Source organism: Sarcophilus harrisii, chromosome 3, assembly GCF_902635505.1.
Source record: "Sarcophilus harrisii chromosome 3, mSarHar1.11, whole genome shotgun sequence".
Taxonomy (NCBI): Eukaryota; Metazoa; Chordata; class Mammalia; order Dasyuromorphia; family Dasyuridae; genus Sarcophilus; species Sarcophilus harrisii.
The window spans coordinates 560,200,280-560,226,096 of record NC_045428.1 but is presented as its reverse complement, the minus strand read 5'-3'; the positions used below and the strand labels follow the sequence as shown (position 1 = coordinate 560,226,096).

Genomic DNA, 25,817 nt, shown 5'->3' with positions numbered 1-25,817 from the left:
TCTCAGAGTTTACTGTGGCTGATGGAGAAGTTCTCGGATGATCTTGGTACAGGGGGGAGTGAGAGATCAGGACGTTGCAGGGGAGAGCTGCAGGAGAGCCCGCTTTCACCTGGAGGAGACAGGAAACATTTCCTGGGAAAGGGGACTCCTGACTTGAGCCTTGAAGGGAGGAAGGCCAGACCCCAAGGGAGTAGAGGGTAGAACATGGCATCAGGAGGGCCTGGTTCCACCTTCTATCCCCAACACCAACCAGTTGAGACATTTGTCAGGTCTCTTAACCAGCTTATCTATAAAAGGAGGAAGTCGGACTAAATGGTCTCTGAAATTGGAGGCACTTACAAAGTTGAATCTGTGGTCCTGTGAGTCCATGGCAGGGATGGGGGATCCGGCATAGAGTGACTGAAAAGAGATCCATGAACTGAAGGCATTGTGGGATGGTAGCAAGTGGACCAGAAGTCTGAAAATGTGGGCTCTAGTCCTTTCTAACTCTAAATTTTCATGTTGTAGGACCTCTCCAACCTCTGACATTCTGGGTTCTAAGGGCCCTCCTAGCCCTGACTCCCCTTCACTCTCATGTTCTAAGAGCCCTCCCAGCTCTGACATCCTGGGCTCTAAGGGCCCTCCCAGCTCTGACATCCCTTGTTTTAAGGACTTCCCACCTCTGACATTTCATTTCCTAAGGGTTTTCATAGTCCTGCTCAGCTACCATATAACTATGTGACCTCATTCATACCAATTCTTGCCATGGCCTTTCCCCATTTATCAAATAGGGATAACGATACCTGCCCCATCTTCTCTTTTATTGGATAATGAACATGAAAACTCCTTAAAAATGACAAAACACAAGAAAATGTGCTTATGGAATATCAGGAAAATGTTGAAATTCTGTTATGGATTTGCTCAAGCAGTGAGTGGTTGGTAGGCAGGGGAGGTTTTAGAAATATCAGCCCGCCCCCATCCCAGGCCTTCAGCAGCAGACGGTCAGGATTTAGGACCCAAGGACAATTTACATTTCAGTAGAACTTTAAGGTTTACAATGTCTTCTTTCACAACAGCCCTGCAAAGTAGGTTGTACAAGAATTATTATCTCCTTTTTTTTTTTTTTTAAGAAGAAAAACTTGGCTTGGAAAGGTTGTGAAAATAGCTAAATCCAGGAAGCCCTGCACTGTGCCACACTGCCTAGGAAGCAGGCAGGTGAATGAATCGTAGAATCACAGGTTGTTGTTTCTGGGAGGAACCTTAGCACAAGGAATGGCAGGGGCAGAACTTACTTAAAACATAGAATATTAGAACCTAAAATATAAATGGAGAGGGTTTTACAATAACAAAGAGTGTTTGAATGAACCAGACTTCAGAACATAGAAGTACAGAATTGGAATGGTCTTGAAAACATGGAGAACAGAAGAGAACATTATAACTCAGAATGTCGTAACTAAATGGAGCCTTTGACCAGGAGATGTCACATCTGGGAAGGATCTCAAAACATGAAATTTTAGAGGTGGAAAGGTCTTTAGAACCTAAAACATCAGAGCTTGACTAGGGTCTCCTAATAGTCAGTAGAAAATCAGAATTAGAAGGAATCTTAGAACAAAGAATATTTGATTTTCAAGAGCAGGGAATTAAGCATTTATTAAGTGCCTACTATCTGCCAGGCACTGTGCTAAGCACTTTACATTTATTACTTTGTTTGATCCTAACAACAACCCTGTACTTTTATGATCCCCATTTTAAATTTACATAAACATAAAGTCAAAGGTTTTAATGATTTCTCCAAGATCAAACAGCTTTAAGATACTCTGAATTTGAAGTTAGATATTGTTGACTCTAAAGTCATAAAGCATAGTATGATAGAGCTGAAGGGAGCCTTAGAACATAGAACTTTAGAAGTGGAAGGGGCTTTAACATACAGAACATGAGATGTGCAAAGGGCCTTAGAACATGAGAGGTGGAAGAGGCCTTAGCCCATAGAATATTAGAGGTGTAAAGGACCTAGAACATAGAATTTTAAAGGTGGAAGAACCTTAGAAAATAGAATGCTACAACTAGATGGGGGATCTTAGAATATAAGTATTTTTTGGTCTTTTTTTAATAATGAGGTGGGTCTTAGACCACCCAGCAGAAAGTCAGAAATGGAAGGAACTTTAGAACAAAGAATATATCATGTGGAAGGGAACTTGGAACATAGAACATAGACCCAAAAGGGGCCTGAGAACTGAGACTGTTAGAATTAACAGGAATTTAGAACAGAGAATTTTTTAGCTCAAAATGGTAGAAATCTGAAATTTAGAACCTAGGGTAACAGAACTGGAAGAGGTTTTCTAACATAAAATGTTACAACATAGACTTTTACTGTTAGGGACTTTAGAACAAAGAGGAATTGAGCTTTAAGGGACCGTAGAATGTAAAGTGAATGAGCTAGAAGAAACCTTGTAACCCCTATTGTTTCACTGGAACAAATGTTTAAGATTTCCCAGTGGAAAGAGCTCCTGCCATATTCCCCAGACAGCTGTGGCCTCGTCTGCTTCCCGATTGATCCCTTAACCTGGAAAGGGCTGCTTCTGGTTCCTGCCCAGGGGGGGATTAAATAGGCTTATTGGGCTAAGTGGGTGTCTCTGCCTCGGGCTCCCCAACTTGTCTCCCTCTCCTCCTCCTTCCCTGAGAGAAAGGAGCTGAAACTGTCTCAGATTCCCCATCATTGACAATTTTCTCCTCTGGTAATTATGAAACCCCAGAAGGGGAGGGATTTTTTTTTGGTCAGACCCCAGGAGGGAAGGTTCAGCTTTGACTGGTGACAGACTGGAGAGGATGGAAGTCTGCCTCATGGTCATCACAAAGGAGACTGTGTCCTCCGGGAGCCAGGGGAAGAATGCAGCATTCCCGGCGTCACATAAGGCCAGCCTGGGAGAGGAACCATGAGACGGCAGAGCCGTGGACTCAGGGTTTGGGCTGGGGTGGAGGGGGGCTGGGCGGGTCACTGAGGAGTTGGGGAGGTTTGGTCTAATTTCAGCCCAACATCAAAGTATTCACTGTCCCAAAGCATCATGGGACAGCAGCATTCCTCCTCCTCCCACCAGCCTCCTGCCTCCCCTCTTTTCTCCATCTCTTTTCTCTTTCCTTTTTCCACTACTTCTTTGGATTTTTTCATTTTCTTCACTTCTCTCTCCATCATCTCCCTTCTTTCTTGCCCTCATTCTTCCTCTCCTAATCTTTTCCCTTATCTCACCTCCCTTCTCCTTTCCTTTTTTCCATGCCTCTTTCACTCTCTCACCTTTATCTCTCTTCCCCACCATCTCTTCTCCAAACTGCTTTCATCCCTTATTCACTCTCTCTGTCCTCTCTTCATCATCCCTCTTTCTTCTTCTTCCTTTTTCCTCCATTTTCTAGCTCTCTCCCTCTTTGTCAACTTTAAGCATCTCTATATAATTGTCTTTTTGTCTATGTCTTTCTGTCTGTCTCTTTCTCTCTCTGTCTCTCTCTTTGTGTGTGTCTCCCTTTCTTTGTCTCTGTCTTTCTTTGTTTCTTTGTCTTTGTGTCTCTTGTCTGTTTATCTCTCCCTCCCTCCTTCCCTTTCTCCCTGCCCCCTCTCTCTCTTTCCCCCTCTCTCTTCTGTTTCTCTTCTCTCTCTCTCTCTCTCTCTCTCTCTCTCTCTCTCTCTCTCTCTCTCTCTCTCTCTCTCTCTCCTGTTTGTCCTGTCTCTCTCTTTTTCCTCTCTCCCCCTCTTTTTTTCTTTCTCCCTTTGCTCTTTTCCCTCTCTTCTCCAGTCTTGCTTTCATCTACCTCCCCTTCCAACTTTTCCTTTTTCTAGCTTTACTTTGGATCCTGATTTCCTCTTTTTGTCAATATTGAGGCACTTGGTGATGAATGGGAAATCAGGTTGATGAAGAGCAGGTTTGGTTGAGCAAAACAATTGCTTGGTAGAGGAATTAACAGGGTTTATCCCTTGTATCCCCACTCCCCTCTGGCTTCCCCATCCCCCACCAACATCAAACACTAAACAGAACCAAGAAGACAAGGCGCCTCCAGCCCCTCTCGCCCAGCAGAGCATCCTATCTCAGAAGGAATGTTCTCACCCTTTAACTATGCGATTGATTCAGCGAGAGCTCAAGCATGGGGTGGACTGGGGATCAGAAGGCATGAATTCAAATCTCAGCCTTGCTTCTTTTGCCTTTAAGACTTTGGGCAGGATCCTCTCCTGAATAATGAGGGATTGGAATACATCATTTCACTGAATTACAGAATTTCAAAGTTGAAAACAATCTGAGATGAAGCCTTTTAGTTCAAACCATTGCTAGAAATTAATCCCCACGACATTCTACCTGGCCAGTGGTCATCCAAGCTACCATGTTCTGAGACCCATTCCTCTTTAGGGCAGCTCAAAGTTGTAGGAAGTTACTGCTATCCTACAATGACCATTACCCTTGGCTCTTCCCTCTGGAGCCAAGCACTTGAAAGTAATCAGCTCCCTGCCCGGAGTCTTCTCTTCCCTAAGCTCAGTGTCCCCAATTGTTGTAGTTCCTATGCCCTCCCCTTGACATCTGCCAACTAATTCCTATCCTTCCTAAACTGTGACATTCAGGACTACACACAGTGTCCTAGCCAGGCCAGGGGAACGTGATACTCTCACCTCATTATTTCCAGATATTATGCTGTACCAGATCATTATGCTGAAATCATATTGAGACTGTGGTCTACCATGACCCTCAGATTCAATCAAACTACTCTCTTCTCATGGCTCTGTCATCTTACCCTTGTAGAGTCAATGTTTAAACTAACCAGGCTAGATTTCACATGTATATGATGATGAGGTTTTGTCCACCTGTAACATTCTATATTCCAAAATCATCTGTATCTCTCTTTTTGTTGTTGTTGTTCATTTGTTTAAGTTGTGTCTGATCTGTCATGACTTCACATGGGATTTTCCTGGCAAAGATACTGGAGTGACTTGCTATTTCTTTTTCTACTTCATATACAGAAGGGGAAACTGAGGCAAATGAGGTTAAATAACTTGCCTGGTGCTCTATCCATTGCTCCATCTCATTGTCCCTATGATCCTACTACTGTTTCTCTCACTCTCTTTCTTTTTTTCAAAAGGATAAACTCAATCATGGCAAAGTCAGAATAATTATCTACTGAGCTTTGAGAGAAACAGACATGGAAATGAAAAACATTCACATTTTTGTAGAACTTTAAGATTACAAGAGACTTTTATCACATCGATCCTACAAGACAGGAAGGGCAAGTATCTCTATTCCCATTTGATAGATGAGGAAAATGAAGTCCAAAGAAATTAAATTATTTGTCTAAAGAGTTAAAGTATTTCAATTCAAAGAACCCCAGTTCACCAGCTTTCCAGTCCACCCTTCTTTCCATGATACCATTCATGATTATTGTTCAGTTATTGCATTTGGAATTATGATCCCATCTGGGATTTTCTTTGCAAAGATACTAGAGTCTTTTGCCATTTCCTCCTCCAGCTCATTTTACAGATGAGGAAACTGAGACAGATAGGGTGAAGTGACTTGCTTAGGGTCACACAACTAAGAAGTGTGTAAGGCTGGATTTGAATTTATAAAAATTAGCCTTCCTGACTCTAGGCCCAGAGCTCTATCCACGGCAACACCTGGCAGCCCTCCGAGATACCGGTGATGGCCCCAATGTTACAAAAAGCCCAACCTGATATACTGGCCATATTTTCATATAAAAGATAAAAGAAACTCTTCCTCAGCATGGCCAGGGACCATCCTGTCCTAGTTCTTGCTGCTGCCTCCTCCATATGGGCCTACCCTCAGGCCAAGTCCCTCTGGCTCCATGTGCTCTTGAAATGAAATCCTGATCTCCCAGCTTGTCCCTCCCAGAGCCAGAGTTTCATAAGCCTCTCACACCCTGTGCAGCTTGCTCATCATTCTGGTATCAGTCCCAGGCCAAACCATCAGCACTCTATCCCTGGGAGCACAGTTAACACTGAACCATGGAGAGAGAGTCAGAATCCCAGGATGTCAGAGCTAGGAGGGCCCTTAGAACACGAGGGTCCTTAGAACCCCGGATGTCAGAGCTGGGAAGGCCCCTAGAACACAGGATGTTAGAGCTTGGAGGGTCCTTAGTACCAAGATGTCAGAGCTGGGAAGGTCCTTAGAACATGGGATGTCAGAACTGGGAGGGCCCTTAGAACCCAGGGTGTCAGAGCTGGAAGGGCCTTTAGAATCCAGGAGTTCTAAGTGAGGAGGACCCTTAGAACAAAAAGTATCAAAGCTAGAAGGACCTTTACAACACAGAACATTAAAGCTGGGAGGGCCCTTAGAATACAAGATATCAAAGCCAGAAGAAATCTTGGAACTTAGACTATCAAATCCATAAAGACCATAAAAATCACATAATCCTAATCCTTATTTGTATGATCAATAAATCTAGAAGATGCTCTCAATTTTGAATTGATTCACTTCCATGGTGTATTATGAAAGGACATTTTCATGTCTGCCTCTCTCAAAGCTCAATAAACAATTATGTAAATTCTCTAAATCACTAATAATTGGAGAATAGTCATTAAAACATCTATGAAGTTCAACAGCACAACCATCTATAAAAGATCAAAGAAAGAGAAAAATGGCTCATATTACGAACATTAGAGCAGCTCTTTTTGCAGTGGCAAAAATTGGAAACCAAGGGAGAGCCTATCAATTGGGAAATGACTGAACAAGTTGTGGTATATGAATGTGATGAAACACCATTCAGCTGTAGGAAATGATGAAGGAGTTAGTTTCAGAAAAGCCTGGGAAGACTTGTATGAACTGATATAAAGTGAAGTGATCAGAAAAAAGAGAATAATTTATACAATGATAACAATATTGTAAAGACAAACAACTTTGAAAGACTACAAATTCAGAGCAATCACTAACCACAGTATCAAAGGACTCAATATGAAGTGTTCTGTTTTCCTTTATATGGAGAGGGATGGATTCAGAGAAAAAATCCGTCATAATTTTTAGATATGGCTAATGAGGAAATTTGTTGTGCTGTATTATACATGCTCTTAACTATGAAAAGGTAACCCAGGTAAAAAATTTTTTTTGTTTTTCTGAGAAGGGGAATGAGAGAGAGAAACGGCAGGTCTTCACTTGAAAATAAAATAAAATTTAGGTAATAAAATAAAGTATGAGTGGGTGGTAGTCTGTAGCTTTGGAGGGAGTAGCCACATGAATGAGATCATGAATGAAATCCAAAAATAAAATGAGGGTGATAATCCTTGCCTTGCCTTCCTCACACTCCTGTTCTGAGGATCAAATGGGCAAATAGATGGGAAAATACTTTGGTATATGAGGTAGAAGCCATGACCATGATGGTAAATATTTAATAATCAGCTTCCTAGGATGGGAAAATGGATGCAAAATACAATTTTTAAGTTTAATCTCTATTATTAATATTTTCTCTATCACTTTCTTAAGTCTCTATAACCAATAAAACAATAACCCTGATTTATTTGCCAGTTTCATAAAAGCTCACACTAAAAATTTAACAACCAGTTCTCTCAAGAACGGGTACCAACTAGCTCCAGAACACCCTAGGTAAAAGTCCAACTGTGAGATTCTTTAAAAATAGGAAATAATGGGAAGTAACATTCCTTCTCTTAGAACAGAAGTAGAAATTGTGGTTGTAGAGTGGTACATACACTGTCAGAAACAGCTTGACATGTTTTTTTCTCTAAATCATTTTTCTGTTCTCAAAATGAGACATGTGAAGTTGGGGAAGGGAGCAGGCTAATAAGAGTGTAAAGAAAACAAAAGGCATCAAGAAAAAAAATTTTAAGTGGAAATTGTTTCTAAGATTACAATAATAAATGAGATCTATATACTCTTATAACATTTGCAAAATGTTATATATCCATTTTCTCATCTAAGACTCACTCCAACCTTGTGAAGTAGGAACTTTTTAATTATTATCCCCGTTTTACTGATGAGAAAACTGAGGCCATGAGGTTAAGTGACTTGCCCAGGGTCATAATGCTAGTTCATGTTTGAGGATTTGAACTCAGGTTTTCCTGTTTCCAACTCAGATAAACATCTGGATTCCATACTGCCTTGTTTTGGATGCCAATCTCTAGACACCCACCAAGCCCCTTCAGCCTGGGGTTCCGGGAACATGGACTTTGCTCTTGACCTTCCCTTAAACTCCATCTTCTCTCTCGTAGCCCCATCCGCTGTATCCATCGTACACCAGGTGAGCCGGACGGTAGACAGCATGACCTTGTCCTGGTCCCAGCCTGACCAGCCCAATGGCGTCATCCTCGACTATGAACTACAGTACTATGAAAAGGTAACCCAGGCCAAAATAATTTATATTTATTGTGTTCTTAACACTGGAGATACCTATAGAAAAGTGAAAGAGTCTCTGCCCTCTGAAAGCTCACATTTTACTAGGAGGAGAGAGACAGAGACAGGGAAAAACAGAGAGGCAGAGATAGAGAAAGAGACAGAGACAGAGAAAGAGGAGACATTTTAGCTACAATTCTAGTATAAGTGATCCATGATCCTTAAAATGCTACTGCAAAGGAGATGCTTCTTTATAGCATTTCCCCCATAAGACCATAGCCATGCCTAATGTGGAATCATTTGAGAATGTTATGGACAAGGATGATGAGGACGTTCCTGCATCTTCAGTAGCTGGAGCTTTTGAGGAAGGAGGAGCTGAAGGGATGTTTAGAGATGACCTGGAGGGAGGGGAAGAAAGGAGGGGCAGATATCTACAAGATCAAAACTATTTTCTTATAATACTAAACTATTTTCATTTCTACTACAGTAAATAATAATTGACAAAAACCCCATAAACAAAATCTCAGTAGTTTTTAAGTGTATAAAAGGGTCCTAAGACCAGAAAGATTCAGAAAGACACAAAGATAACTTTCTCATCAGGTTTGCCGGTGACACAAAATTGGGTAGGATAAGTAACGCATTGGATCACAAAAGACATCGGATCCCAAATACACGTGGGAGGCTGGGATGTTAGGCAAAAATCTAATGAGCCAATAGGGAAGCAGAATAAGTTTAAAATTTTACATGTAGATGCAACAAACAGTTGGAGGACACGGGATTAGACAGGCATTCATCTGAGAAAGGTCCAAGGGACTGGGCTGGTGGTTTCATTGGTAACTTGGAGAAGGAACCTCCTTCTTCTAATGCAGGGCAGCACCTTCTCTGAAACTCTTAGGCTCAAGGTTATCTAGAACCTCTATGAGACCCACAGTAGTCTTGATTGTGGCTTCAACCAGATTAAAATATAATGGGGGCAAGAATTTTAACAAAATAAATAAAAATAAGTAAAGCACAGACAATGTTAATACATGGATGAGTCAACAGGTGACTCCCAGAGCTCTTTATATATGGTTCATTGGCCCCCATTTCTACTTGAGTTTGACACTGCTGATTTACAGCATTGACCAATTCTGTACTTTGCTCAGAGTCACACAACCTGTATGCATCAGAATCGGGGCTTGATTTTTCTTGCTTCAAAGCCCAGTCTCTATCTGTCAGACCATACTGCCTCTCACCAGTGCAATATAGCAACCAAAAAGCTGGTGTGATCTTGGAACATACCAACAGAGCCATGGAAAGAGAAGAACAAACCATCCCATTGTCTTCTACTCTAGTCAGCTTTCCTTTGGCATATTTTAGACAGCTGCTCAATTTAGGTGGTATCAGAGGACCCTAGCTGCAGAGCTGGAAGGGTCCTCAGTGGCCATCTAGCACAACCCTTGCATGTTACAAATGAGCTCAAAAAGGTTGTGTCTTGATTAAAGTTACCCCAGGGGTAGAATTTGAACCCAGATCCTCTCTCCACTGGAGTTCCTCCAGAGAAAAATAACCAGGATAGAGAGGGACTGTAGCCCATTCTGCACAAGAATATTTTGAAGGAAATGACATGAGCCTGGAAAGTTGATGAATTAAGACAGATGTCATCACTGACTTGGAATGTCAAGTGGAAAAGAGCCTTTATTCTGTTTAGTCCCCAGAAGGCAGAGCTAGGACCAAAGTAAGGAAAAATTTCTTGAAAATTGGGACATTCTAAAAGTAAAATAGGCTACCTCTGCAGGTGATGATGCACTATCACTGGAGACTTCCAAGTGGAGTCCAGTTGGAGATATCATGGTCAGGATTCCTACTTAGTGGTGGATGAGGCTGGATGTCCTGTGAGGTCCCTTCTAACCATAAGGTTTCTAATATTATTCTGTGTTCTGAACTCAATTTTACTTCTAATATTTATGGATTGGCGATTCTGTGAACTGAGCTGTCTTCCACTTCTAACATCTATGGATCCGTGAATCTATATCAGAATGTTATCATATCGAAAGCAACAAACAGCCCCTAGGAGACAGAGGGGTTCTCTGGGAGTGACACTGGTCAGTGGGATGTCTGCCTTGAACCCCAGGGAGTAAAGGGCAGAAGGAACAGAGTCCCCTCCCCTCCCCCAGACCTTCACCCTCAGCCTGCCCCTCACTGGTTTTTGAAGGGAAGCCCTGCGGGAGAGTCAGCTGGAAGGAGACCAGACCAGATGCTCCCTTAAGTCAAAAAACCCGGTACACAGCAGGACTCAGCGTTTCCCATTTCCCATTCCCACCATCCTGTCCCTCTGGCTATGGTTGCTACAGCTTAGCAACTATAAATTAAAAAAAAAAAACTAATTAAAAAGCTTTATGATTAAATGAATGGAGAGTGTTTGTCCCCAAAGATGGGAGAGGAAATGATGAATCCTTCCCATCCCTGCCTGTGACCTATTTTTCCCAGCACTAAGGGCTAGGCTGACGAGGCTGACGGAGGTGTGAAGTGTGAAGTGGGCCTTGCCCTACATTCAGCAGGCATCTGAGCTGTTTCCTTGACCCTCCAGAAGATGCCCTCTGATTGAGACAGACAGGCTGAGTTGGCCATGCCGATCTATAAATCAGCTCAGTCCTGAATGGAAGAGAGATTCTCTTGTAAGGTCCTTTCTGTGTTCATCTGGTCTTTTGTATTTTGTCTTTTTTATCAGAGGGATATAGGGGAAGAAGGATGCGGGTCACAGAGGCGACATGAGGTAGTATCATTATAATTCCATCTCTGTGGGGCTTTATAGTCTTCAAAGCATTGTGACTCCCAGATTTCTAAATCCAACTCCAGCTTTTCTCCCATCCCCCCCAGGCCCACAGAACAACTGTCTGTTAAACACTTCCAACTCAACGTCCCTTAACCATCTCAGATGGGACTCGTGCTTGTTTCCACCAAAACTCATCCTTCCCCCAAATTTCTCTGTGTTTGCCAAAGGTACCACCGTCCTTCCTGTCGCCCAAGTTCATGACCTTGGAATGGCTCTTGGTTTTTTCCTTTCACTCAACCTTCAAAGCCTAGCAGTTGCTGATTGTGCTCATCCAATTAGAAAAAGGGGACAATAATCCCCTTCTAGCCACTCAGACAGCCACCACCCTAGGCCAGGCTGTCATTATTTCCCTATTATTGTCCACCAATTACCAAAGTTCACAACCTCTGTGTCATCCTCAACTGCTCCCCTCCCCTCTCCCCCACATTCCTCGCAGTTGCGCGCCTTTGATATTTCCCATACACACAATTTCTCTTGCATCTCTCCACCTTGCTCCATTTATGCAGTCACAACTTTAATATGAGTCTTCATCATGTCTCACCTCAATTATTGCAATAACCTCCTAATTGGGCTGCATGCCTCCAGCCTCTCCCCAGTCTAGTCTGTCTTCTACCTAGCTGTACAATTTTCCTAACACAAAGACCTGATGATGTCACTCTCCTACTGAATAAATTCCAGGGGTGGCTCCCTAGCACCTCTAGGAAGAACGTAATCATCTCCATTTGGCATCTAAAGGCAGAACTTCAGAATTTCATCACTTCGTTCCAACCTATTTTTCCAGACTTCTTCCCCCTTGTGCTCCCACAGACCCATCAAACTAGTCCTTTGTGAGTCTTCTTTCATGGCCCTGCATCCCACTGGCTATCCCCCTCTCCCTTTCCCTCTGACTCTTACACACTACAGCAGTGGTTCTCAAATTTTTGTTCTCAGTATCTTCATGTTATTAAAAAAAAAAAAAACTATCGAGGATCTTCAAAGAGTTTTTGTTCACATGGGTTATATTTATAGCTATTTACTATATTAGAAATAAAAAATAATTTTGAATTTGTAGACCCTCTGAAAGGGTTTCAGAGACCCCAACAATTCTTTGGACTACACTTTGAGGACCACTGCACTACAGTGTCTTCCAAAAGGGCAAGCTAAGGTACCACATTCTACATTAGTTCCCTGCTGAACCCCCAGCTTTGAGTAACCAAAAAAAACCAAAAACAAAAAAACTGCCTGGTATATTTTTGTATGGCCCCCAATTAAAGTAAATTTCTTGATCACAAAAAGTCTTGCTGTTTGGCTTTGTATTCCCAGTGAAAAGAGATGCTTAATAAATGTTTATGGATTGATCGCCTTTCATCTGAACTGTTACTAATTCCTGCTAATTGGTCTTCCGCCTGCCCCGTTCTAATCCATCCTCATCCAACCGCCAAACTGTCACTCCTAAAACATAGAGATATTGAATACTATGGAATTGAATCTGTAGTACGTATGAGTGGTGCAAAGCTGAGGTCTAAGGCATGGTCGATCAATCAACAAGCATTAATTAAACACTTACTATGTGCCAGGTGCAGGAGAATTGACCGAAGCAATATCTCTCTTCCCTTCCCATTGTCCCCTTTTCCTTCCTGGTTTCCTCTTCCTTGCTTCCTCTCCCATTTTCTGTTTCACTCCTGCTATTCATGACTGGGACGACTCTGGACAAATTATTTAATGCCCCCATGTCATAGTTCTTATGTTAAAGTAGTTGGACTCAATGGACAAAGTGATGAATTGAGTTGGAGTAAAGTCCCTTCCAGATCTGAATGGACAATCCTGTGTTCTTTCCTAAGCCTTAGACTGGCTCGGCTCAGCCCTTTTGGGAAGGGGCAAGGCTGCGTACTGTAGAATGTTGTTATATCAATCAGAGAGGCAGATGATCATCTGTGGGAACAGAGAGGTAGCAGCTGCTGCCAGAAACCCCAAGGAGAGCACCCATTTCCTCTCTCACTAGAGTTGCCTTTGATTTTGTCAGAGTGGGTACTCCCATCCCTGATACAACTCCTCACTTCTCCACAGCTTAGCAGACAGCTTTCTGGAGTAGCTGTGGCCAAAAAATTCTTCACCCTGAAACTAATACGGTGACAAACTTCTCCAAATGTAGCTAGCGCCATTCAATCTTTCACCAGGCCTTCAAGTATTATGGGGAAGTCCAATTATCCAGACATCTGTTAAAGTTCATTCTGTCCAAAGCAGAACAGCTAATACTTCATGACTTGCCTTAATGACAATTTCTTCCCTCAAAAAGTATAAGAACCGACAAGGGAAGATTCTGGTCTGCATCTGATTCTCACAAATAAGGAGGATTTGTGGTTGCTAGGATGGAAATGATGGGATCCTTAAAGGAATCCTAGAATTGGTGATAATGACAGCTTGGGCAGGTGGAGCAGAGGCCCTGAATTCAAATCCCACCTCTAACATGTAATTCCTATGTGACTTTAAACTTTCTGGAGCTCAAATGCAAAACGCAGGAGTTGGAGAAGATGGCCTTTGAAATCCCTTATGATTCTCATTCTATTATCATACTATCCTTCCTCCAATTCTAACCCTCTGAGCACATAAAATGACAGAAGGAATGGAAAGAAGAATCTGGTATGACAGGGTCCCTGGATTTGGGAAGAGACTTCAAAGAGTTTTTGGAAAGGCTACAGGAGGACCAATAAACCACAGTGAGACAAGGAAAGGCACAGCCTGGAAGGGATAGGAATTCGTCAATTCAAGAAATTCTGAAACCGTAAAAGGAGACATTTCTGATGGGGAAGAAAAAAGGTAGTTGTCTAAAGCGATCAATGTGTGTACTCAGGGAACTCACAAGCCAACTTTGCTTTTGAAAAGACATGTAGAGAAACTGGAAGCAAGAGCAGCTAAGGCAAGATGAATACAAGAACCTGGCAGGGTCCTCTAAGGAGGGTGTCAGGAGTGCTAATGCTCAGAATGAGTTTAGACTAGGCAAGAAAGGGAGCCTCAAGAAAGGGGGATTTTTTTTAACTAGGTAGAAGAAAACAATATCCAAAAAAAAAGGAAGGGGATCACTGATGTGGTGGATGGGACAGTAAAAACTGACTGCTCGACTTCTATTTTGCTTGTCTTCACTGCCAAGAAAAGGGATCTTTGGACTGGAAAGGACAAAACCAAAATGACTAATGGGGAGTTGAAATTGAGGAGAAATAGGGAAATAGGAAGTGAGAACCAGGGTGCCTTGGTGAGTCAGAATCACCAGGCCCAGATTGGTATTGGAAGGATCAGCAAATAATGATAGTATCAGTCAGTGATGCTTGAAGGATCAGGGAGAATGGGAGCACCAGCGGAGAATTGAGGAAGGGTTTTGTTTTGTCCCAATTTTCACAAAAGGGAAGAGAATGGTCTGCAGACTATTATAGGCTGGTGAGCTTGACTTGATTCCTGCCACAAGTCTTCATTCAAGTCTAATAGAAAATGCAAAAATATATGCAAGTAAATAATGAATAAAATATAAATTGTCTATACACTCATGCACACAACACAACATATAGAGTTACTGAACAGTCACCTTAGAGGAAGGAGGTCATATTTGAGCAGGATCTTGCAAGAAGCCAGAGATATTTAGAAGTGGAGGTGAGGAAGGAGAGTATTGAAGAATTGCCAATTAATTATGTTCAGGAACTACAAGATCAATACACCTGGATGTTCTAGTGTGTAGAGAGGAGTGATGTATGAGAAAACTGGAAAAGTGGGAAGGGCCAGGTGGTATAGAGCTTTACTTGCCATAGCTGATGCTGGGAGGCACTGAAGTTCATTGAGGAAGAGAGTCACCCAGCTGCACTTTAGGAAAATCACATTGGCAACTATGTGGAGCATGGAGTGGAGATGGGGAGGTTCTAGAGGGAGGAGGAGGGAGGAGCTTACCCCAATACACCAAATAAGAGGTGACAATGACCTGAGGTAATAAAGTAACCAGAAACAGCTTTTGCTGTTCAGTCGTGATTGACCCTTCATGAGCCTATTTTTTAGTTAGACACACACATATATCTACATCTATTTAGATATATATGGAGAGGCAGAGAGAGACAGAGACAAAGACAGAGAAAGAGAGATAGAGACAGAGAAAGAAAGACACAGAGAGAAAGAAAGACAAAGACAAAGACGGAAACAGAGAAAGAAAGAGAGAGACAGAGACAGAGGGAGGGAGGGAGAGAGCTGCTGTATACAGAGTGCTTTGCTGCATAATGAAAGAGATACAAAGCTTGGATAAGGCACAATCCCTGCCTTCATGGAGATGGAAGGGGGAGAGAATGTGTGAGCAGAAGATGATAACATGAAATAAAAAGTGGTGAGCACCTGTGACTGCCCTATCTGAGTCCTGCACTATCTTCATGGATTTGTCTAGATCGTGGCCTTCAGAGGGTAGGACATGGCCTCAGTCAAGACTATTTTCCCATTGGTCATTCAACAAGTCACATCAAATCATGGTGAGAACCTCCCTCGAGGCTGTCTGCTGCCTCTGTGATCTCGCCCCCCCCCCCTTCCCCTCACCCAAGCCCCTCAAGGGTTCTCGACTGTGTCAAAGGAGTTGGGGCTGCTCCAAGATGATTTATTTTTTGACAAACTCTTGCTGGCTGTTACTTAACACCTACTTGTATCCTCCTGGTGCTTTTACCAATTGATTTTTTTCTTTTAATGAATTGCTCCAGCCCCTTCCAGATAGAGAAGTTAGATTAACTGGACTGTAATCCCTAGGCAGTTCCTTATTTCCTCTTTTTAAAAAGGGTTTTCATGGAAAAAATGGTCTCATTTCTTGCTGGGATTCCAACAGCCTCTGAGTGCCCTCACACAGAAACGCTCCCCCCGGTGGCATGGCCAGACGGCCCTCACGGCCCAGGGCTTGCTGCTGCCTTCCAAAGGCCAGTCCACTGCTGTTAGCTCAGGGTTCAAAGTCCACAGTCACAAACCAACTCTCCCTCACTTTTAGTTCTGAGGAATTGAGGAAACTGGGTTAGTGGCATATTATCTTAGGTGATTTAGAAGTATAGATTTAGAGCTGCAAAGGACTTTTATGGTTATCTAGTCCAACCAGAGCCTAATTTCAAATCCTAGCCCTGCCACTCATCCCATCAAAATGAGTCTCTGCTCTTCTAGCAGAGATGGCAGCAGCCCCACAACCCCATCCCCTGCCATTCTTCTCTCTGTCCACCATCATTCCCCATGAGGGATTTACCTGATATATGGAAGCCATCCTCAAATTAAAAAAAAAAAAAAACCTGAAAGATACCAGTTTACCACTTGGGTTTTCCATTGTTCACAGTTGCACACACCTCCTCCCCTGCTCACACATGTTTTTAGGGATGTTTTTCACCCATACCAGCCATTGCTAGTCACACCCTATACCCTTTCTTCACCCATCATGCTTCTTTTTCTCACATCTGAACTGCTGTTGCTTCAGGAAAAGCCCTGTCCATCAAGTGCCCTTCAGCTCCAGTCACCACACCCTTCCTTCACTGCCACCTTGTGATATATGGTGTCTCCTCAAGCATTTTTTTCTATTTGCATACCTAGCATGTAAGATAGTAAGTGCTTAATAAATGCTTTTCAATAAATTCACTTCTCATTTCTCCTTTGGGCTCTCTCCTCAGTATTGATAAAATCCTGAATTCTAGTGCCTTCTCTCTGTTGATTTTCTCCAGTTTATCTCCTGTTTGTACATATCTATTTTTGCATTGTCTTCCTCATTAGACCATAAGTCCTTTGAGGAGTGGGATTATCTTTAACCTTTCTTTGTCATCGTCAGTATTTGGCACAATGCCTGATACTCAGTAGGCACTAACTAAATATTTATTAGACGACTGACTGAGAGCAGAAGTCAGGTGCCTTTTACCCAAGTCTCTTTCTGGTTCCCTGAATTATGCGCTCTCTTACTTTCTTAAAAATAACTTCTATTTCCTTTGCAAATACTTGGTATTTTCTTAATTGAGTGTTTGTCTCCCAGGAAGCTTTCAGTCCCAAGTTTTTCAAGATCAAGGACAGATTTTCTTGTTCTTTGTTTTTCTGTCCACCAATGCATAACATAATGTCTAACAAAGTAAATGCATGTTTAATTAAATTGAATTCAATCTCATTGAATTAAAGGGCATAGAATTCCATGATCTGTGGTCAGTCACATAGCATCCCTGGGAAAGCATTAGCACACAGTACAAAGAGTACTGTCTCCATTTTACAAATTAAGAGAGATCTGCGGAGGTAAAAAGCCCCTGGGCCAGGATCATAGAATGGGAAAATTGGGATACAAGCCCAGGTATTGCAGTCCACAGATTCCGTTCTCTTTCTTTCTACGAAGCCAGATTGCCTCTTATCTCAACTACAGGCTCATCTGACAATAGCTGGCTTCAGCCCAGAGCCTGCTGGATGTCCCAGAGTTCCCAGGACTGTGACTCTCAGGGGGCCAATCCAGCTGTCTTAAGTCAGTGCTAGATAGGGGCAGCTTCCATTCTGGTTATACTTCCATAACCCAATATGAATCCAGGTTTAAAAGAGAGAGCCTGGAATTATGGAAAGAACACTAGACTTAATTTGGTTGTGTGACCTTGGACAATTGCCCTCTCCCTCTGATCTTCCTTTTTTTCCCTTTCTTGTAAAATCAAGATATTCTTATTACCTGTATGGTCTAACCTACCTCCTAGGACCACATGAACAGGACCTCCCTTAAGGTATGGTGGATGCATTTCAGCGTCTCCTCTCAACATCTCAACAGCTCAGTTCTGAAAATAACCTCTCTCCCATTCATTCTATTCTTTCAACACATGTCAACATCATGCTCCATGCAGAGTAGCCTGATAAGTATGGAAGGGGACACCAAAAGCTTTAGTTTAAGTTTCCTATTGCACCAGAAAGTGGTTGCAGTTTGGTTAGGGGAACAAGACAAAAACAGGGAAATATTGAATGCTCGCTCCCATGGGGGAGAGAAATCCAATGAACTGTTATTGGGATTCCAAGGCAGAGTCTGAAAGATCATCATCAGAAAGGCAAATGGACTAGCCTCTCATTTGATCTTCCAGTAATTTGTGTGCAATGGGGGAGCTTCTGAACTGAAAAAGCCCTTAGAATAGAGGCTAGCAACCTGACTTTAAACATAGGATGTTGGAACACAAAGGACCTTAGAACACTGAATGTTAGAACTGGGAGGGATCTTAGGACATGCAGTGTCAAAGTTTGGAGAGGCCTTGGAATAGGGACTATTAGAACTAGATGGGGCTGAAAACACAGACTGTCAGAGCTGGGAAAGGACTTAGAACACAGGATGTCAGAGCTAGGAAAGAACTTAGAACACAGGATGTCAAATCTAAAAGGGACCTTAGGACATGCAGTGTCAAAGCTTTGAGGGACCTTGGAAATGACTGTTAGAAATAGAAAGATCCTAAAACATGGAATATCAGAGCTGAAGGGGGGGTGCTCTTAGGACACAAAACGTCAGAGATGGGAGGGTCCTAAAACAGAATATCAGAGCCAGAAGGGCCCTTAAAACACAGGATATCAGAGGTGGGAGAACCCTTAGAACATGGAATGTCCTGAAGGCCTGAAAAAGGCCTTAATACCTGAAATGATAAAATATAAAATGCTGATGCTGGGGGAATGTTTCTATATAGATTAAAGTTCCATATCATCCATTTTACCGGAGAGGAAAGACGTAAAAGTCCAGAAAGATGAGGTGGTTTGTCCACAGAATACATAGGAAGGAGTCCACAACTTGTGACTTGCAGTCCTGTGTACAGTCTCCTACTATCAGTGAAATTTTACTTAAATCCTTTTCAGCTGGGGCTCAGTCTTTGTTTTCTCTTCTCCAAGCTAATCCTCAGAAACATTCCCCCAGGAAAAATAGTAAAAATGAGAATAGGGTGGCTTCCATGAATGACCGCAGTCCTATAAAGTAACTGCAATCCTATGCCATTCTTCCAGTTTGAATTGGTTTATGCCTCTTTTTCTCTTCAGAATTTCCCAGTCTAAAAGATGGAAGGGACTTCAGAGACCCTCTAGTCCACCCCCTAGTTCCTTCTACAAAGTCCCTAACTAATCATGAGGACTCTGTTTGAAAACTGCTGAGGCAGTAGATCATAGTGATCCCCTTCCTCTCCTTGCTCTGGGATCTTCACTCCTGTCACTTCTGGAAAGGCCTCCAATAACCTTCCCTGCCCAGCACTGTTCTCTGTGGTTGTCTTTCCCAATTAGAATAGAAGAGCCTTGCAGATAGGGATTGTCTCATTTTGACACTTCTTTTCCCAGTGCAATCTTCAGCACAGAGCATTAGTAATTTTTCAGCCATTCATTTACCTAGAAGCAAAATCAGCCTTCCCATCATTTCAACTCATTCATTCCTTTATCACCCTTAGTTCTGCCCTCCGTGCCCTAAGGGATCAAGGCTAATATCTCTACCCCATGGCAGATTATAGACTGTAGGTTAAGAAAGCTGGTGTGTTTTTCAGAATTTTCTGACCTCAACACCCTCAATTTGAATTGAGTGAAGATCAGTCATCACATGGCGTAGATCATCTCTTTATCTAGAAAGGATTTGTGGTAGAATTAGTGCATCTGAGAGCAGTTCTAAGGAGAAGGAGTCATGGAGAGAGGAAGATGGGAGAGTTACTTTCCTGAATGATCTTGTACTTCTCACCAAAAGACTCGGGGAAGATATTTACCGTGCCTAATTATAAACAAATGTGTTGGAGTTCTTAACCCAGAATACATGGAAGAGAGCCATAGAGATAGATTTCAGGGATTCTGTGAACTTGGATTTTTAATTTTACCATCTAGCATTTCCTTCAAATACGAATGTACAACAAACATTATTCTGAAAGGGGGCCCATAGACGTCGTCAGATTGCTAAAGCAGTCTAGGACACTTAGAAGGTTGAGCCCCTGCTCTAGAAATAAGGGAGTATTAGTAATAAAATATAACGTCCTGAATTCAAATCCTTTCCCTGACATTTAATATATTTGTGACTTGAGCAAATCCCTTAACGGATCTAGGCCTGAGTTTCCCACTCTGTAAATCATGGGGGTTGGGCTAGGTGGTCTCTAAGGACCCTGACAGATCTGTGTCTATAACCCCCGGATGCTGGAACTTTAAAAGCTGGTCAAGTCCCTTCTCATTTATCCTGATAGAATATGAGCTCCTACTAAAAGGGATTGGCTACATCATGTGTTAGACAGCGACACCTACTGCTGATGTTCGGCATTACAGCCCAGGTCTTTTAAAATAGGAGACTATTGATTGGATTCAGTTCAATCATTATTAAGTTTCTGTAATGCTCAAGGCATTGTACTAGGCCCTGGGGAGCCGATGTGAAATAGCCCCTTCCCTCGAGAACTGCATGTTCTGCTGAGAGAATATCCCGTGTCACTGGCTGCCCCTGTGGTTAGAGATACAGGAACGCTCCTCATCTGGGATCTCCTGGCTCTCCTATTGGCTAAGTCCAGCTTTCTGCAAGAGGGCTTTTCCAGGGAGCAGCTCAGTGGCGCAGTGGGTAGAGCCGCAGCCCTGAAGTCAGGAGGACCTGGGTTCAAATCTGGGCTCAGACACTTCACACCTTCCTCACTGTGTGACCCTGGGCAAGTCACTTAACCCCAATTGCCTCAGAAAAAAAAGAAGCCTTTCTCAGTCCCCATTCATCCCAGTGCCTTTCCCCAGTGAGAATATATTTAACTCATTCTATATACATATACATAGTTTTCTATGTATATACTGCGTTTATACATAGTTGTCTGCCCCATTAGACTTCTTATAATATTATAATAATATAATGTAATAGTGCTTAGTACTGTGTCTAACACACAGGAGGTATTTACTAAATGCTTGTTGGTTGAATTAAGATTAAGATAATATGTAAAGAGACAAATATAAATTTCAGGAAAGAAAAAACACTTACCTGAGGATCAGGAAAGGCTCTGGCAAGGAGATTTGTTGTTTTTAGTCACACCCAACTCTGTTTGGGGTTTTCTTGGCAGATACTGGCCTGGTTGGCCACTTTCTTTTCCAGCTCATTTTACAGATGAGGAAACTGAGGCAAATAGGATAAAGTGACTTGCTCAGAGTCACATAGCGAGTAAGTATCTGAGATTGGATTTGAACTCAAATTTTCCTGATGTAGGTCTGGTGCTATAGCCACTGTACCACCTGCCTGCCCAGGAAGAGGGATGTGATCTGAATTTTCAGTGAAGCGTTGGAGATGGAGTACATGCAGCCATGGGGGGCAGCCAGAGCAAACTTGCAGGAGTAAGAGGAGGGTGAATGTCAAGTTAAGACAATTTGAGTGGAACAGAAAATGTGTGAAAGGAATGGGGATGTGCTGGTTAATGTTTAACAACTTTGTCTCTGGAGAAAAAATGTATATTGGCACACTTTTAAGTTTGATCAGCATTATTAGGATTTTCTCCATCACTTTCTTAATTCTAAAAAATCAATAAAATGATAAATGAAGTCCTGAGTTACAATGTTTACAATTTCCAAGAAAATTTAACTAGCTAGCATAATCTGGCTCTGGCACAACCCTAGAAAGAAATTAATATGAAATAAATCCTGAAAAGTTAGAAAGTAGACATGAAGGGATTTCAAGTCCCTTCTAAGTATAGTAGAATCACCAAAGGCTTTTGGTAAAGGGCGAGATCAAATTTTAGTTTTTTAATAATAGCTTTTCATTTTTTAAATATATTCAAAGATAGTTTTCAACCATCACCCTTGCAAAACCTTGTGATCTGAATTTTTCTCCCTCTCTTTCCTTAACTCCCCTCCCCTAGACAGCAAATAATCCAATATATGTTAAATATGTGCGATTTTTCTGTTCATTTATCATGCTGCAGAAGAAAAATCAGATTAAAAAGTGCGAACGTCTTGAGTTGATGCACTGAGGTTGGATATCTGAGCACTTAAGGCTAACTGCTGATTGGATAATACTCTATTAGCGTATGCTTGGAAAATGTTCCTTCCCACTATTCTGTGCTGGTCCAATCTTTTGGTGTATACAAAGAATTGTGGGAAGGATTAGGGGGTGGAATAAGACTAGCCAGAGTCATTTCTGAGCAGGAGATGAAAAGGAGAAGTTGTGGAGATTCTGCGTCCATCTAATTCACTTCTACCCCTAAAGACCAAGAATAAAGACCAAGGACTTTTGCTTATCCTGACTCTGGCTGATTCTAAGTATCCAGGGGGCTAACGCGGTCTTCACAAAAAGGACAAAAATGATAAAGAAATAAAAGCAAGCAAACAATAACAAAAAAACATGAAAATACTATGTTGTGATCTACATTCAGACGATCATCCTCTCTCCGGGTACAGATGGCTCTTGTCATCATAAGGCTATTGGAATTGGCCTGAATTACCTTGCTGTAGAAAAGAGCCATGTCCATCACTGTTGGTCATCACATAATACTGTTGTTGTTGTGTGCAATGTTCTCTTGGTTCTGCTCACTTCACTTAGCATCAGTTCATTTAAGTTTCTACAGACATCTCTGAAATCATCCTGCTTATCGCTTCTTATAAAACAGTAATATTCCATAATATTCATACACCATAACTTATTCAACCATTCTCTAACTGTTGGACCATCCACTCAGTTTCCAGTTTCTGGCCACTACAAACAGGGCTGCCACAAACATTTTGCACATACAGGTCCCTTTTGCTTCTTTATGATCTCTTTGGGGTACAGATCCAGTAAAGATCAAAAGATATGCATAGTTTGCTAGCCCTTTGGGCATAGTTCCAAATTGCTCTCCAAAATAGTTGGGTCAGTCCACAAGCCTACCAACAATGTATTAGTATCCCAGTTTTCCTACATCCCTTTTTGTCATTATCTTTTCCTGTCATCTTAGCCAATCTGAGAAGTGTGTATTGGTGCCTGAGAGTTGTCTTAATTTGCATTTCTCTAATCAATAATGATTTAGAGCATTTTTTTATATGACTAGAAATAGATTTAATTTGTTTGGATCAGATCTTATTTTTAAAATATTAAATTGCTAACCACATGAAGGATAGATTGGAGAGGAGAGAGATGGGAATCCAAGAAACCAATCAGGAAGTTTTTCAGCATCCAGGTCAGAGGTGCTGGGGACTGAATTGGGGAAATGTCAGAGTATAAAGAGGAAGAAGCAGGTATTGTGGAGAGAGATAGAATTAATAAGACTAAGCAAGGGACTCAATAGAGAGGATCATGGGAAGGGTCAATGAAGAATCCAGAGTGACCACGAGGCTTTAAACGAGGGTGGCTTAAAGGGACAAACAGGCTCAGAGATTCAGAGCTAAGGAGGAATCTGAAAAGATTTTGGCGGGTCCCTCTACAGAATGGAGAAGTTAGGAGGAGGGGGAAGCTTTAGGGGGAAAGATAATGAGTTCCATTTTGGACAGGTTGCCTTTGAGATGGCTGAGAGACAATTTCCAGCAGGCAGCTGATGAGGAGTTACTGGGGCTCAGGAGAGAGGGGGGCTGGAAACTTAGGAGACATCTGCCTGGAAGTGATAATTGAACTCAATCCACTTCTCCTTGGTGAATGCCTTTGAATGGTGAAGTAGAAAGCTTACTGGACCTGGAATCAAGAGCTCTAGCTTCAGGCTCTAGCTTTCATTGTCGCTACAGAAATTCTTTGAGGCTCAGGAATCACTTTGTCATTAAATGGGTTTATCATACCTGAATGATTACTTCACAGGGTTGTGATGGAGAAACTACTGCAGCTATAGCAAGCAGCCATACCATTTCTCTGGCTCTGAAAGTGTCCTTCTATAGTTTACAGCACATCCATTTATACCCATTTCTTAGGTCTTTCTTTTTTTGAGGCAATTGGGGTTAAGTGACTTGCCCAAGGTCACAAAGCCAGGAAGTGTTAAGTGTCTGAGGCCAAATTTGAACTCAGGTCCTCCTGACTTCAGGGCCGGTGCTCCATCCTCTGCCTCTGTCTTTTTGGGTTTTTTTTTAAACTGTTTCTTAACTCTTAGGTTATGAGATCTCCTTGGGAATTAGGTCATTGTAACTTAGAACATGGAATATCAGAACTGGAAGGGTCTTAGCACAAAATGCCTTGACCCCAAAAGGCCCTTAGAACCCAAGATGTCAGAGCTGGGGTGGGGGAGGGATATTAGCCATGGGACCTCATGCATGTCAAAGGATTGAGGGGTCAGACATTTTGGACTAAAGGAGGCCTTAGCGCTCACTCCGTCCACAGTCCCTTATTTTTTAGGTTGAGAAAATTAGGACCAGGAAGTGACGTCCAAGGCCTCACAGCTAATAAGTGGCAGGGCCAGCTTCCGCCCAGACCCTCTGACTCTGAATCAGGAGCCTCAGTTTCCTCCTGAACCCAGGGACGTCCCCTGGGCCCCACCGGCCTCTGACCCTCTGCTCCCCGGAGAGGACTCGTTCCCTTGCTGGCGATGATTGTCCCCCCTGTGCTGACCTCTGCCCTCTTCTTTGTTCCCTGGCAGGACCTGAGCGAACACAACGCCACTGCGGTCAAAAGCCCCACCAACACCGTGACCGTGCAGGGCCTGAAAGCGGGCACCATCTATGTCTTCCAGGTGCGGGCACGCACCGTCGCGGGCTACGGGCGCTACAGTGGCAAGATGTACTTCCAGACGATGACCGAAGGTGAGACAGACACTGGCAGAGGCGTGCCCACACCAGGCGGCGGCTTCCCAGCTGGTGCCAAAGAAGGGAAGGGTTCCTCAGACACAGCAGAGCCGGGAGACAAGGCACCAGGGCTCCGGGCACCAAACTACCTCACACAAGCCCCTGACTATCCCTCCGCCTCAGAGGTGCCAGGCAAAGGACATGGCTCCTTGCCTAGCTCTGCTTTTAATCACCTTGGGAAATACTGCACTCTTTTAACCACAGTTTCCACATCTGTAGAATGGGCAGGCTGGTCTGAAAGATCCCCAAGGTCCTTTCTTGCGCTGACATTTTATATTCAAACAGTCCATGTTCTAAGGCCTCTCCCCCCATGTTCTAATGTCTTACATTCTAATATCCCTTCTACTTCTGATATTTTATGTCCTATTGAGCCTTCTAGCTTTGATGTCATATATTCTAATATGCTAAGGACCTTTCCAAGCTCTGACATTGTGCTCTAACATTCTGTATTCTAAATAAGGGCTTCTCCAAGCTCTGATATCCTCTCCAAGCTCTGATATCCTATGTTCTAAAAGCCCCTCCCTTCTGGCTTTCTATATTCTAACACTGTGTTCTGAAGCTCTTACCCAAGCTCTGATATACCATGTTCTAACATCACTCACTTCCAATTCTGAGATTCCATGTTCTAACACTCTGTGTTCTAAATGCTTCCCCAAGCTCTGATATCTTGTGTTCTAACATCACTTCCACTTCTGACATTCTGTATTCTAAAGACTTCCTCAAGCTCTCATCCAGCTCCGATATCCTATGTTCTAACAACTCTTCCCATTTGACATTCTGTATTCTAACATTTTATGTTCGGAAGCTCTCCCAAGCTCTGATATCTTATGTTCTGATATTCCTTCTTATTCAAAATTCTATACTCTAAGGACTTTTCTAGCTCTGACATATTTTTTCCAATAATAATAGTTTTTTTGTTTTTCAAAATACATGCAAAGATAGATTCAGTATCCACCCTTGCAAAACCTTGTGTTCCAAATTTTTCTCCCTCCTCCACCTCTTACTTCCTCCTCTAGACAGCAAATAATCCAATATAG

The 25,817-nt window shown here is 42.5% G+C and overlaps 1 protein-coding gene across 2 annotated transcripts in view; it reads left to right on the top strand.

Moving 5' to 3' along the window:
• Nucleotides 1-25,817, top strand: part of EPHB2 (EPH receptor B2) — a 263,109-nt gene that overhangs the window by 209,935 nt on the left and 27,357 nt on the right. For both annotated transcript variants that reach the window (XM_031962640.1, XM_031962639.1), the window contains exons 6-7: nt 8,183-8,307; nt 24,576-24,738. In XM_031962640.1, the coding sequence (XP_031818500.1) occupies nt 8,183-8,307; nt 24,576-24,738 (288 nt within the window). The remainder of the gene's footprint in view (nt 1-8,182; nt 8,308-24,575; nt 24,739-25,817) is intronic.